This window comes from Varanus komodoensis, unplaced genomic scaffold, assembly GCF_004798865.1.
Source record: "Varanus komodoensis strain SLA01 unplaced genomic scaffold, ASM479886v1 scaffold34_1, whole genome shotgun sequence".
NCBI lineage: Eukaryota > Metazoa > Chordata > Lepidosauria > Squamata > Varanidae > Varanus > Varanus komodoensis.
This window is the reverse complement of record NW_025335854.1, coordinates 216,500-231,181: the sequence shown is the minus strand read 5'-3', so window position 1 is coordinate 231,181 and position 14,682 is coordinate 216,500. Positions and strand designations below refer to the sequence as shown.

At 42.1% G+C, this 14,682-nt stretch overlaps 1 protein-coding gene across 3 annotated transcripts in view; it reads right to left on the bottom strand.

Moving 5' to 3' along the window:
* Window positions 1-14,682, bottom strand: part of KCNT2 (potassium sodium-activated channel subfamily T member 2) — a 231,858-nt gene that overhangs the window by 118,987 nt on the left and 98,189 nt on the right. For all 3 annotated transcript variants that reach the window (XM_044439322.1, XM_044439323.1, XM_044439324.1), the window contains exons 4-6: window positions 8,383-8,431; window positions 4,720-4,779; window positions 2,540-2,614 (exon numbers count right to left, since the gene is read on the bottom strand). In XM_044439322.1, coding sequence (XP_044295257.1) covers window positions 2,540-2,614; window positions 4,720-4,779; window positions 8,383-8,431 — 184 coding nt within the window. The remainder of the gene's footprint in view (window positions 1-2,539; window positions 2,615-4,719; window positions 4,780-8,382; window positions 8,432-14,682) is intronic.

Genomic DNA, 14,682 nt, shown 5'->3' with positions numbered 1-14,682 from the left:
CCATGGATGCGAAAAGAGGTGGTTAGAGGAGATTAGAAAAAAGAGAAATCTCCGTAGGAAATGGGTACTGGGGCAAATAGACAAAAGGCTATACCAGGAGGAGGAGGCCCGTTGCAGAAGGATTCTTCACAAGGCTAAGGCTGATTATGAGCTGAAACTTGCCAAGAATATCACGAGCAACGAAAAGGACTTCTTTCAGCATGTAAATAGGAAGAGGAAGGGGAGACAAGTGGTGGGACCACTAAATAAGGAGGAAGGAGATCCAGTGACTGATATGAGGGAACAGGCACAGATGCTAAATGACTTTTGCCTCTCTGTTCTCCCCAAAGCAGGATGGGGGAGATCCTTATAGGAGATTAGATGAGCCTGGGAACTTAGGGACACATATTAGAGTCACCCTCCTTGAAGTTGAGGGGCTCCTCAGGGCATTGGGCATTACACAGGCGCCAGGCCCTGATGGGTTACACCCGAGAGTACTTAGAGAGTTGGCAGGGGTTCTCTCACGCGCACTAGCCTCCATTTTTGAAGTTCCAGAGGACTTGAGGGTGGTATTAGTGGTCCCAATTTTCAACAAGGGTAGTAGAAGGGACATGGGGAATTACAGACCTGTTAGCCTTACGTCCATTGTAGGAAAAACAATGGAAAGGCTCATAATAGAGATCTATTGATGCTATATAGCAGGGGTCTCAAACTCAACTTACCTGGGGGCTGCTGGAAGTAGAGTCTGGGTGAGGCTGGGCCGCATCAAGTATTCCACCACCGCGGTGGTGGTGGGCTGCTCATCCCATGGCCCGTGGCCGGCACTTTGAAGGCCGCAGGGCCCCTTCCTCGTGCCCCACCCATCCTGGCAATTGGCCGTGGGCCACGAGTTTGAGACCCCCTGCTATATAGGGAAGGGAGGCTGACAGCCACACAACACGGCTTCCGCAAAAACAGGTCCTGCCAGACAAACCTTGTGGAATTCTATGACAAGGTTTTGAGATGGCTAGATGGAGGGGATGCAGTGGATGTGGTATACCTGGATTTCAGCAAGGCCTTTGACATGATATCCTGGTGGAGAAACAGAGGAGTTTTGGGATACACCAAAGCACTGTCCGGTGGATTAGGGCATGGTTGACTGACCAAAAGCAGAAGGTAACCATTAGTGGGGAATCATCAGGATGGCATCCAGTGACAAGCGGGGTCCCCCAGGGCTCTGTCTTGGGGCCGATCCTGATTAATCTTTTCATAAATGACATGGAAGAAGGGGTGAACAGTCTGCTGATCAAATTTGCAGATGATACTAAAACTGGAGCAGTGGCCACAACTGAGGAGCAGGTACTCCAGATCCAAAAGGATCTGGACAGGCTATGGAAGTGGGCAGGAGACAACAGGATGGCTTTCAATGTGGATAAGTGCAAGGTCTTGCACTTGGGGCATAGGAATAGGTGTCATAAGTACAGGTTAGGTGACAAGTGGCTGGAGAGCAGCACTTGTGAAAGGGACCTCAGGGTACTGGTTGACTGCAGGCTAAACATGAGTCAGCGGTGGTCAAGAGGGAGAACGCCACCCTTGTTTGCATAGCCAGAAGTGTGGCTTCTAGATCAAGAGAGGTATTACTACCACTCTATACGACGCTGGTGTGCCCACAACTGGAGTATTGTGCTCAGTTTTGGGCCCCTCAAGGATACAGCCATATTAGAGTCAGTGCAGCGAAGGGCCACAAGGCTGGTGGCTAGTTTGCAGGGTATGGGGTATGAGGCGAGACTGAGGGAACTGGGTCTTTTCAGCATGGAGAAGAGGAGACTCAGAGGGGATATGTTGGCAAAATACAGGTATGTGAGGGGATGTCACATGGAGGTGGGTAGAGACCTGTTCTCTCCTGCAGAGGAGGGCAGGACGCGCTCCAATGGAGCAAAGCTCAGGGAACCAAGGTTCCATTTAGATGCCAGGAAGCACTTCCTGAAAGTTAGGACTCTGAGGGGTGGAATGGGCTTCCACGAGAGGTCGTTGAGGCCCCATCGGTGAGGGTTTTCAAGGATAGGCTGGACATGCACAGCTGGCTGGTGTCGGAGGTCAGACTCGATGGCCCGGGAGACCCCTTCTGACTCGCCCTGTTTCTATGTTTCTATGCTTCTAAAATATGCCTCATTCTGACTTTCCCAGTCTCTTCCCCTCTCGCCACCAAACTGCCCCTGTGATTCCTCCATGAGGTTGTTTTCTGTCCTCAGAGAGGAGCTGGCACAGTTCTTTCTATGCTGACTGCAAGAGGGCAGGAGATGGGTAAGAGTTCCATTTCTGAGATGTGAGATTAGAGCAGTTTTTGAGATTAGAGAAAAAAATCCTATGGCCCCTCCAATGCTATATAGTGACCCTAGGGTTGTTTCCTTAGCCTTTTAGTTCAAGCTGCACTCTGTTGCATCATATTAGCAAACTTGTTGTTTTTTGTAAGCCGTCCAGAGACTGTATTGGACGGTATATAAAAACTTTAAATAAATAAATAAAAATCAACCCCGAGCCCTCTCCTTCTCACAGTGCAGAACCACAGACAGAGACTTACTGTAATGATGAAAGGAATAGCATTGATAATTTCCAACAGAAAAGGAATCCGCACAACTTGTTCCCAGATGTTTCCCTTTAAAAGAAAAGGCCGAAGGTAAAGGAAGACACAACACAATCAACGGTTACTTTTGCACATGAAGGCTGCAAGGTCTGTCAGGTGACACACAACAAAAATGCATCCCCATTTCTTCTAATACAAAGCAACTTATCTTGGTTGTTTGTATTGTGCCCCATAGAAGGTCTTGTGGGTTGTTTTCAATGCCTGAGTGGGAAGTGGGGCTTTTTGAACTGGTCCCAACCCAACAAAGTCTGCTCTGAGCAGCTCTTCCGCTGGAATTTGCACGAACAGCCCAAGGATGGCAGGAGCCTGCACACATTCAGCTGTGTTTGAAGAAAGCATTTGCAGAAAGCAAAAGATGAGTTTTCATTCCTTTAGAGAATGTGATGGCAAAAATGAACCAATTACTTTACGCACTTTACTACCATTTACTAGGAAGTGGGTTGAGGATGAAGTTATGTGCATGTCACCAAGAGACAACATAATGTAACGGCATAACTGGGTTTCACCTCGAGATGGGGGACTCAGGGATGCTGAAGTTCATTGAAATCTCCAAATGTTACATCACAGCTTAGTTCAGCTTGCTGCTATTCTCCTTTGCAACCTGTTTTTCTAGCTTGCTTGAATGACGAAAATTGCACTTCTCAGAAAGTGTACACTTTCCCCATTAAAGCAGAAAAGCAGAATAAATTTAATATTCCCCATTAAATATTCACAAGTGCACATTTTAAAGATTGCATTGTCTACAAATACAAATGCAAGTTCATGAATTTTTGGATATTTTTGAAGAATTTGTGTTCTCCATTTCCATCCAGGGTTGCAAATAGTGTATTTTCAAGTGATTTGAGAGCTGAAGCAAAATTCTCATACAGCCCAAGCTTCATTCTCCAGATTAGCTGTAACTAGCAAACCAAACTTTTCCTAAGAAAGATGGTGTTCTGCAGTGAAAAGCCTAGGAGCCACTGATTTAGTAAAGAACAATCAAGCCACCACCTTGGAGACTAGAGGAGCCCTAAGCCAGGAATGAGGCACAGCAGTGGCAATCTCTGCCATCACAGAAACTCACGCTGGATATCTTCTCTACAGAGTTACTTTCGGCCATTTAGATTTAGTACTGGGGAAAAGGAAGGAAGACCAAGAAGTTGATTGGAATCAGGTAAGTCTGATTCCAACAACCCTCTTTTTTTCTCCCTCTGAGACACACTTGCAACCTCAAGGGAGGCAGCTGGGATGGCTCTTTCCATGCAGGCTGAGAAGAGGGTGGTATCAGTGCTTGGCCTTCAAAGTTCCAGCTTTGAGGTTGTAGGACCTGGTTGTAAGAACAAGCCAGTGCCCTCCCAGATAGTTCAGAAGGCCATAGGATTGTGCCCAGAATGGATGTGCATCTTCTGGCACTAAGCAACTTTAGAATACAGGATCTGAGAAAGAAGTATCATTGCTAATGGGCTCAATCAACCGGAAATTCTCTTGTATTCATTTTACTCTCATTCAACTGCAACATCATTCTCTTGTTACAATAAAAGTTGAATGGTCATTCAGTAGTAGTTTGCTTATATCAAGCAACGGGGATTAGTTGTGCTTGAAGTATTACCCATCAAGCACACCTAATATTTAGGAAGGACTATGTTGCTCACACACAAACTTCTTATTGGCTGCATGGTGCTTGGAGAAGACTTGAGATTACCAGACATTAGTTGCGTCTTGCATTTATTTCATGACTAAGATGCTTATTGCATTATATTAAAAGTAGGGAATTCCAACACAGCCAAAATGTCAGGGTTTACCATCATAGCTAGAGTATCACATTGCTAAAGGCTGTAGCAGAATGATCTAAGAAACAGAGTGATGAATTCTTAGCAAGAATGTTTGAGGTACCAAATGTAATGATACGAGCAGAATAGGTATGTGTGGTGCATGAAGAAGGTCAGAAGAGAAATGCAAATTGCATTTTTTTAAATCCACAAGAAGCTCCAACTGTTGAGACAATCCTGTTTGTAACAAGCACTGGATTCAAATAATAAACTGCTTCATAAACTCATTTCCTTGATTAAGAGAATCACAGCTTAACATGAGAAAGTGCCTGATTATGGATTTGGGAGGATATGGCCATAGGTACTTACTTTATAGCTGAGATAACTCAGGAGCGTTGTTTCCAGAAGACTTATGGAAGCCACTGATACCTAAATAAGAGATATGTGCATGAAATCTTACCCAACCCTGGAGGATAAGCCAACATAAAATAACAATATGGAAGGGTAACTGGGGTGGCCAACAATATTTGGCTAAGTGAGGTAAAGGAGAAGATGCCACATCTCCCCCACCTCATTCCACCTACAGAAATCAACCAGATTGACAGGTGAATCTTACACTGGTAGTAGAACGGTACCATCCACATCCTCTGAGAGACATCAGGATATTTTAGGGAGTTGAGGACATACTGCCTGTAATACACAGTTTCATCTTCCAACAAAAGCTCATTCCAGGCAGATCCCGCTGCTTGGCTGCCTACACCACCAGCCATTAGGTGCCTGAGGTGACTACCTAATAGTAGTCCTGGTCCTGAAGGTAATCAAAACTATGATTTGTAATTAAGATAATCCACGACCCTGAAGCTATCCTTCAAGCTTGGAAGAATCTCAGGCTGCAGAGCACCCAGCCTCCAGTTCTCCATGTTGACTGACACACATTGTATGGTTTTATCTCTTCTAACAATAAGCATGGTCTGACAACAGGGTGGAAATAAATCATGCAGTAAGAGTTCAACCACATAACAAGAGATGTCAGATAAGAATGTTTTTCTCTCATATTTGATTCAGCCCAGTCTTCTGTTTCCCAAACTCATATTCTCTAGATGCTCATATATAAAGCATGAAGTGATGGCTTTCCTTATTGATGGCTTTCCTTATGGCTGCTGTTTGTCCCCAGCATATGATATTTGGAATCAAATGGGACTGGAATCAATTGCATTAATGTTGCAGCCAGTGGGGACCTCACAAACATATTCCATGCAAAGAGCAACCCAACTCAGAGACGGATTGCTTGGATATTTGTCAACAGTATGTCCCATCATCATACTTGGCCTTACTTTGATTATAAATCTTTTTAAGATCTTATTTTTAAAAAATCAACAACAACCTTAATTCTCCTCCATCATTTCAAAACCACTATAAAAAGTGCTAAATGGCTTTAAATAGCTGCATACATTTAGTAACTACAGGATATTCTCTGAACTGTTATTTGCAGAAACATATCATCATCCCATGTGGAATCTTGAATAAGATTAGCATGAGAATTTCTAATTTTAAACAAATGTCCCTTGCTAATGAAAACCCAACATCCTGAACAATTGCATAATCAAGATGAAGCACAGAAAGCGGAGAGAACCCAAGCATCAGAAAAAAGGCTCAAATGCCACCCGGCAGGCATCACTGCTTCTAGCTGAAGTAAACCATATGCTGCAAGTACCCAGGCACTTGGCATGAATACACGCTTTGTTTCGGTGATAAAGATCTTGGCAACCCAAGCTCCTCAGCTTCTCCCATGCCCTATTTATAGGGCCATGAAATTTCATGAGCTGCTATATGATGGGAAGTGAACTACAGGACTGATGCCTTCAGTGGTCAGAGCTCCTGTTAGCCATAGAAACTAGCACTGCTCTCTAAGCAATGGGAAGGGTACATGTGTTCACCAGGCTTCACCTATACCTCTGTCTGTCTGGTCCAGGCAACTTTGAATGGTGCAGTGAAGGTGAAGGAGAAGGAAGCTCAGCGAACTGCCCATCACCTACCCTTTGCTTGTCCAGTAGCAGTCCTGAGGGGAAGGATGGGCAAGAGACCACTTCAAGTAGCCTATCCAAGTCTACTTCAAGTATGGGCAAGAAGGAATGGACTCCAAACGGACTCATCTCAGCCAAGCACAGTCAGAAAAAGCAGGGGAGGGGTAGATTGGAGACTGGGCACACGGCTGAGAGGAAAAGTGTAATTAACTGACAGAGAAGACAAAGTTTGCAGAACAGTTGAAACTCATCTTGTCCAGCCTGCTGGGGTTGTCCTTTCCTTTGAATGTCAATCTATTGCCAGTTTCATGGCTTTCTTCTTCTTCTAAGTTACTGGAAGCAAGAGCTGTAAGTTAAAATATCCTGGGTTTTTTGATACTGATGCCCTGACCCCTGTTGCCTCTGGTCCTGCCCAGCACCTGAATTACGTCATGAAAGTTCCTGCAAAACTGAACTGGACCTTTGGGATGAAAGATACTCAACATCCCTGGTACAAGAGGTTAAGCAGTTAATTTGCAGAGGCAAAGAAGGAAGAGAGCTTTGCAACAAAGGCTTATTGTAGGATGAAGTGCCATTTTGATCAAAGGAAGAGGAAGGTGAGAAGGGTAGGTGTTTTCAAAAAGGGACCCTATGACAGATCCAGAATGAGTGGCACTAAAAGGACTTAAGGTGTTTGGGGGGTTTTATTTTGTTTTGTTTTTTAGAACTTTAATACGAGAGAGATGAATTTGGTCATATTTTTCATTCTGAAGCATCCTATATCCACTGGACCCTACGCAGAAAAAGTTATTCATTCTCAAGTCCACTGAAGCCAATATGACATGTGGGATGAACTAATGTGTTCCATTAATCTAATGGGCAGGTCACTTCCCCTGGATCATTATCCTTGTAATGGTATAAGCCCAACTTTAAGGTGAATTTATCTCATTATGTAGATGCATGTGCTCAAGCTCAATACATTTTCAAAAGTATACTAGTTTTAGGCACTGACTTCCTGTGGATGCCTGAATACTGTACATGGAATTGCAAGTAACACAGAACAAAATAACATTTATACTAGATAGTTAAGCAACCTTGGAAACAAATCTGGATTATGGAACAACTAGAAATGGGGAGGACATGGAAACGATATGTGAACAAAACAGTGTCAAAACCTCATAAACCTTATAAAATAGGAGGTAAATTCCCATACCCAAGAATGTCTAACAATGTTGACCTCTAAAATCTGCAAGGCAGAAGTATTTTTAAATAAAATATCGTAAGGGCAATTCAGCAGAATTGTAACAAGAATAAAACAAATCAGAGAAGTTTAGTTTTTCTATCTCATTTCTGTTTAGATCGATGTATTGTGGCATTATATGATTTTATAGCTGCCACAAAATACTCAAGATGTTTGTGCACAAACTGACCATATATATATATATATATATATATATATATATATATATATATATATATATTTGCTATCACAGCTGAACTGGTAATTTGCTGCTTTGACAAGCAAAGGGGAGTGCAGCAGAGAAACTTGAGGTTACTTTTCACAACAGACTTCCACCTCTAATTTCATGCTCAGTTTAGATATACTAAAGCATTTTGCAAAAACTTTGGCTGGGATCCAAATGGGATCCAGAGGTGTGTGCACAGAATGGGGCTTTTCCAATATGGTGCAAAGGGCTGCAATTATGTGTACGTGTGCAGTGCAGAATCACTGACCATTCCCATATGAACAAAAGTGCTTTCAGCTTGAGTCTGGGGCTTCTCAGACACTGCGTCTATAGCACTGATGTTTAGTTCTATGTCAGATATGCATAGGATTGCACCCCTGATCTTTCAAAAAACACAGACTTGATCTGTTTTCCTGAATCCAGAGTTGCTAACACAGGCTTCTCCAGCAGCTTTCTTGGCTAATTAACATTCTGTGCTGCTATCTGTACAAATCCACCATTTGTTCTGAAACATTATTAAGCAACATCTGCAAGAGCGGGAGAAAACTGAAACTGTACTTTACCTGCAGTCCCCATAAAGGTAAGCTTCTGTTCACCCAAATAATAGGCGACCTGTTAAATTACAGGGGGGAAAATGAATTGACTTCCAACTGAACGCTTGAGAGCCTGCTCTGGAGACCAAATAAGCTATATAAAGTACTGCCATGGGAAACAATTAACATCAGCATATCCTTCTGTGGCATTCTAAGCTAAAAGAAAAGATCCCCTCCCTTAAAATGCAAATGTATTCAAAATATTTCAGTTCATGCAATTAAACTAGAGCCCTGAAGCTGAGAAACTGATAGGCTGATAGGCTGATAATCACCTCTTCTCCTGATGCTGCACAGACTGGATTCTCATTCTGTGTACCTCATGAGCTACCTTTCAAATTATTAACAAAAGGCATCCAGTGAACACTGGGGCAAAGCCATGTTTTTGGCCAGCCCTAACATCAAGCCATCTGCTGGCACTTGCTGACACTTGCCTCTGGATGCCCACACAGAAGTGTGGTGAAGCACAGATTTCCATATCTTTGGGTATTTGAGCAGCCTGTGTACGAGCAGCTACTCAAGGATAGGGTATTTCACAGACCCATAGCACAGTAGTGTCAGAAGGGGCCAAGAAGCAGAAGAAGTAGACATCGGGTTCAACCCCCTGCTGTTGCCGGTCACTAATTTACACCATCCCACTCAGATGACTGTCCAGTTTCTTTTTTAATGTCTCCAGTGTGGGAAAGGACATCTAATGGAGAAGACAGGCTGCATGCTTGACTACTGAGACCATGCCACAGAGAACCCCTGTAATCACATGATGCCCCATTTATATCGTTAATGTCTGAAGGCGAGTGCTATGTTCTAGGTCTGGAGCACAGTTCTAAAACTGCCTGTGGGCAAAATTGTGCCTAAGTAGTACAGAGCCTCTATGGTCTCTCAACCCTACCAGAGATTCTGTCTGAATCCTACTTTGCCCTCAGCTCTTCCTTTTATCAAATCTACATCATCATTACCCAGAGATTATTCAGATTTCTGTATTTACTCAGTGTTTCGGCTCTTGAACAGCTTCCCTAACAATCCTTCTCCTATCATATGATTTTTCCAGGCCCTCACTGTGATTGGCCCTTTTGCGGTCTTATCTACCTGTCTGCTACAAATCCCTGTACCTTCCTTTTCATTCTTTTCCTCTCATTATTTTTTAATAATAATTCTGCATACCTCCCTCTGGTCCACAACCACCTTACATAGAGTTGCTTCACAACACATTTCTTTAAGACCTCTGTGAGGTTTTAAATGCCAGCCAAACTTATGAGTTTCTCTTCCCTCACAGAATATGAACTGAAGATATATCCCTGGTCATGTGCATAGAAAAAACATGGAAACAAATATAACAGAGCTAGTCAGAAAGGGTGACCTGGGCCATCTAGTCTGACCCCCATAAGTTTGCCCTTGAAGGTGTCCATATTTAGTGAGTGGATTTGGGGTGGGGGGGTGGAATTTGAGACTCTGTACATCTTCAGGCATGGGGGCCACAACTCAGCCCTGATCTACAAGTGACCTCATCTTGATGACTTTGTTCCTTGAACACTTGGAATGCTGAACAAAAATGTAAAAATCCACACTAGGTAATCAGTGTCTAAAGATTCACCACTGAAAAGATAACATATAGTGTTATATATACCTGGTATATGAATATGACAAATATAGCTCAGCTTTAGCTTTAATGTTGCATTTCATAGTTCTTTTGACAATATTTAGTTAATTTCTTTAATACTTTTATATGCTTCTACAATAGCCCATATCTGGGCAGTCTGCAAAGCCCTCAGTATAAAAGAGAAAATATTTGGAGTAAATGAGGCAATTCTCAATATCCCAAATAGTCAAAAAAGAAAAGGGAAATAAAAACAAAGAATAAGCATAAGTATTGGGCCATTACTTTTCAAGTAAATGTGGCCCAGAGTATGGTCAGAGGGCACACCCATCCACGATCTTTAGAAAAAATGATAACATCTTAAGCTAAAACATTTAGCTTAACACATGAGTGTCGGAACCACAACTTTGACACTTACCAATCTATCTTCGCAGGAGTGTTGTTTTGACTGGAACATCCCCGGATTAATTCTTTGCTACCAGACATTCAAATGTGAAATCCATTTTCATTTAGAGAACAGCATAACAGCACAACAAAGTGGCATTATGAAAAAAGCAGAAACACAAGAGTCAGGCAAGATAATTAGCTTGTTGTAATAACACTTTTTAAATGGTTGCAAAACATTATGCAGAACAATACAACAACATTTTGTTTGAGAAAAGGGAACAGTTAAAAATGAGTGGGATTGATATTAAGCTACCTTCATGGAAAGAGAGGGAAGTGGGCCCAGGGACTGCTTGTTTTTGCAAGAAATATATGGTCATAAATACCACCATACAATTCTGAAACAAAAGCAGCATGATGTAGCCATGATGCTATGGAAGCAGCCATATATTCTGCTATTCTGGAGGCCATATGGGAGCAGTCACCAACAATCTCAGCTTCTTCCCTTCCCTTCCCTTCCCTTCCCTTCCCTTCCCTTCCCTTCCCTTCCCTTCCCTTCCCTTCCCTTCCCTTCCCTTCCCTGTAGGTCTCTGTTACCATGTTGTAAAAATAGCCTTGAATGTATGAAGAGTGTACTTGCTGAAATCCCATCGACCAATGTGGTGACCACATTAGTTTCTATTACTAAGAGGTTTTAGAAGTCCCACATTTGTCTATCCCCTCTCTGGCAAAATAAGAATGAATTGTGCAGAACACTCCAGAATGTATAACAAATATGAAACAGTGGTTTGAAGGTCAAGGTGTCTTTCTGTGAGCTAAATGCCTCCTCTGCTCACCTAAGGGGTTGATTCCAACTTGGCAGCAGAAAGTTATGTTAGCAGAATGACCACAAGTCCAGAGGAGCTCCTGCGTTTGGCCAAGCTATCAGGCAAGTCTTTGCACAGTACAGAAATGGGCAACATTAATTAGCAACAGGAGACTAGTAAGAATAACAGGAACTTCATTAAGTCAGTGGCTAGAACATCTTGTACAAAAGCTTTCATGACCATGCAGCAAAGTGATTTATCCAAGACCTTTTAATGTTGGAAACGTTAAAAGCCCACTAGAGATTATTTATATGCTACAGCCTGTATTTTCCTTATTTATTGTTTCTTATACTGTCATCTAGCCCCAGATACATTTTAACACTGTGCTGTGAGAAGTTTTCTGCTAACTCTTGAGCAGGGGTTCATGGAACACCACTAATCATCTTCTCCTTCCACTTAGAGTTCTGTATAAGCCTACGAGCTAAAGTGGTTATTTTTCAGAATATATACAGATCACCAAATTCAATGTTTCATTGTGAAAGAGGTCAACTACCTAGATTAGGATTTTTAAAAATATATTTATTGAGAATACTAAAGTATCATTATCCTTCAGAATGTAAAAATGTAAGAAGAGTCAAGCTGGATCAATGCTAGTTCAGAATTCTATTCCCATATGACCTACCAAAGGGACCAATGAGAACCTCATGAGTGATATATGAGAACTCATATTTAAGCATATGGCTGCGTTGTAAGGATGACTGGGAAGCTTGGCAGGCATTCTGAAATCACCAGGCCTAAAAGTGCCAAGTCAATACTCAGAAATCATTAATGTGGGCCTTATTCAAGTCAGTGGCTCATTCATAGGGCTGTTAAAATCTGTTTCAAACACACCATACAAGAAAGTATTTCACAAAGATGCAGCAAAGTGATTTACTTACTACATCCTAGCAAGGCGGACTCAGTAGAACATTTTTCAGGTGGAGGTCAATTTTAAGGGTAGATGGAGTAAGGTATTTACAAGAGAAAGCAATATACAGTGCAAGTCAACAAAAAGACACATAAAATCCTTTATAAGTGCACTCCTTGGAGGCATGACGAGGGACGCATGGAGCAACCTTAACTTCCCCATCTTCCTGCCTTGCATTCTTGTTAGATGAGAGGTCTTCTGTCTCTCTGCTCTCACTGAAATGCCCCTTTTCTCCCTCTCCAAGGCTGCATTCCTGACCTCAGTTCAAATGCAGAGAAATAGCTGGTATGGTTCCTTCTGTACAGGGCAGAGTTTTGACTGCCAGCTCTGAGATTAGAGAGCTCAGAATCTGAAATATCCTTTGACCCCCTCAGATAATGTCTAGGGGCCATAGGTTTGCTCCCTAAGTGGCTATTTCAAAATGCTGCCTGCTGTAGAAAATTAAATTGGTTTTCCACCAACAATGATACTGCTTCATAGGATATTCAAGCCAAAAACTGGATCTGTAATTCCTTGAAACATTGATTTCTAATGTTTCATCTAAAATGAGGCTGAAAATACAACTTTTCAACTGTGACCTAGGTTGGTTAATCACTGCTCCTCTCGCATCAACCAAGAAACAGAAGGTGGACCAGAGGCCATGCCCTTTGTCTCCCAGGACAAACATAACAAATATGACCACATCTATTGGCTACTGAATGCTGATTTTTCTCTTACCTCCCATTCCATTTTCCTTGTGCACCATATCTATTACATCCTGAGACTTCAGATAGGGACTATTTTATTTTTTAATATTGATACAGTGCTGGGAAATTTTAAGGTGTTTTTTACATGTTAGATGATGAGGAGGAGGAGGAAGAGGAGGATGGTGATATTAGTATAACAACATAGAGTATTATGTAGTATAGAATCAAGCATTAGACCCCGTTCCTTAACTGATTCACAGGTGAATCAATGATATGGAGAAATCATGTTAAATCTCAGTTTCTGAGCTAACCCCATGTATGTAAGAAGCATGTTCTTCCAATGAACTAAGCCCTCACTAGTAAAATATAATGCCAAATAGATGAATAAATAGATGGAAAGTGTTAGTTCTATAAGACTTTTTCTTGGTTTCAACATTGAGCAATGCAGCTGTTATTCTGGAGTTCAACAACTTGTAGTGGATACTTCAGTACAAAATGGTATGCTAATACAATGTACCAGTGATACTGTATCAGAGTTAATATATGATTCGCATTTCTTTTTTCTCCCAAAGAACAATTCCATTAGCTCAAACTGGCCTTTGAAGAAAAGAATCCTGCATTAATTTTACGTTTGATAACCAGATGCATAGAGTAGGATGACAAATGGAATACAGATCTAACCCAGAAACAGTGAACTGGTTCACATGTAACAAAATGCAGGGATTGTTCAAATTATGGGTTGTTGGGACTGTGTGCACATGCTGCCTCCTATTTGTTTGCTACTTGCACTTGAACATTGCACTCCTGGACTATCTGGCATGCGCAAATCTGGAAATCCGGGTTGCTGATAGCCTAACAAGAAACCATGGATTAAAACTCTGGTTTTGGGTTTGGTTTGATTTGGTTTGGTTTGGTTTTTGCCCTGCCAGTATCCAATGTTATGCTGAACCATTCATGGGTTACTGTGATATGAGCTACCCAGAGGACCTAGGGCTAGTGAAGTCGCATGCAAGCCAAATTAAAAACAATACAGAAAGGAATGGTTGATCATTCCATGCAAACAGCCTGGATGTTTGGAAGTCCTTTTGTGCTTTTTTAACCTCTAAATATACACACAACAAAAAAGCCCATTTCAATTGTACAGGGCAGTACTGTTGTATGAAAGTGCTGTGCTAAAACTCATGTATTCTTTTGCAAAATACTTATTTCCATATAAAAGAAGGAGTTGTTTTTCTGCCTCCTCTGGGGGGAGGGGGATTTTAAGAACCCATGCCTTCAGGATTTGATCAGGACTTCCTCCCTTGGGGTTTCCAAAGGAAAAAGTCAGCTGTTGCCTACTGAATGCCTGAAAGCTGAGCGTGGCTTTGGGTTTTGTAGGTTTTGGTTAAAAGTCCTTTCAAGAAGAAATTGAGAAAGCTTGGGAGATGCTGGTTTTCAAACCTGGTGAGCCTCACTGTGTGTTCTCTCCTGAATACTGTCAGCACAATCAGGTGCTGGTCCTCCTTCTCATCGTTCCTCCCTGTCCATGTTGAGTGGCTTCAGTTCTACACATGGAATTTGAACAGCAACAAACGATGGCCTGGCATTCACTCAACTGGAAGCAGCACTAGAATGCTCCTTTTCTCTTCCAGCATCATTGGGGTTTTGTTTTACTTCCCAACAAAGCTGTGTATGAACCAGAGTTGGTTTTCAACCAACTCTGTTTATTTAACCATGCCACTTATACAAACCATAGTTTTTTGTTGTTGTTGTTTAGAAACTAGCCAGAGTTATTTAAACCTTGATGAATGGTTCTTACATAAAGGCAAACCCTGCCAAAGTCCTCCTTCTATGTGC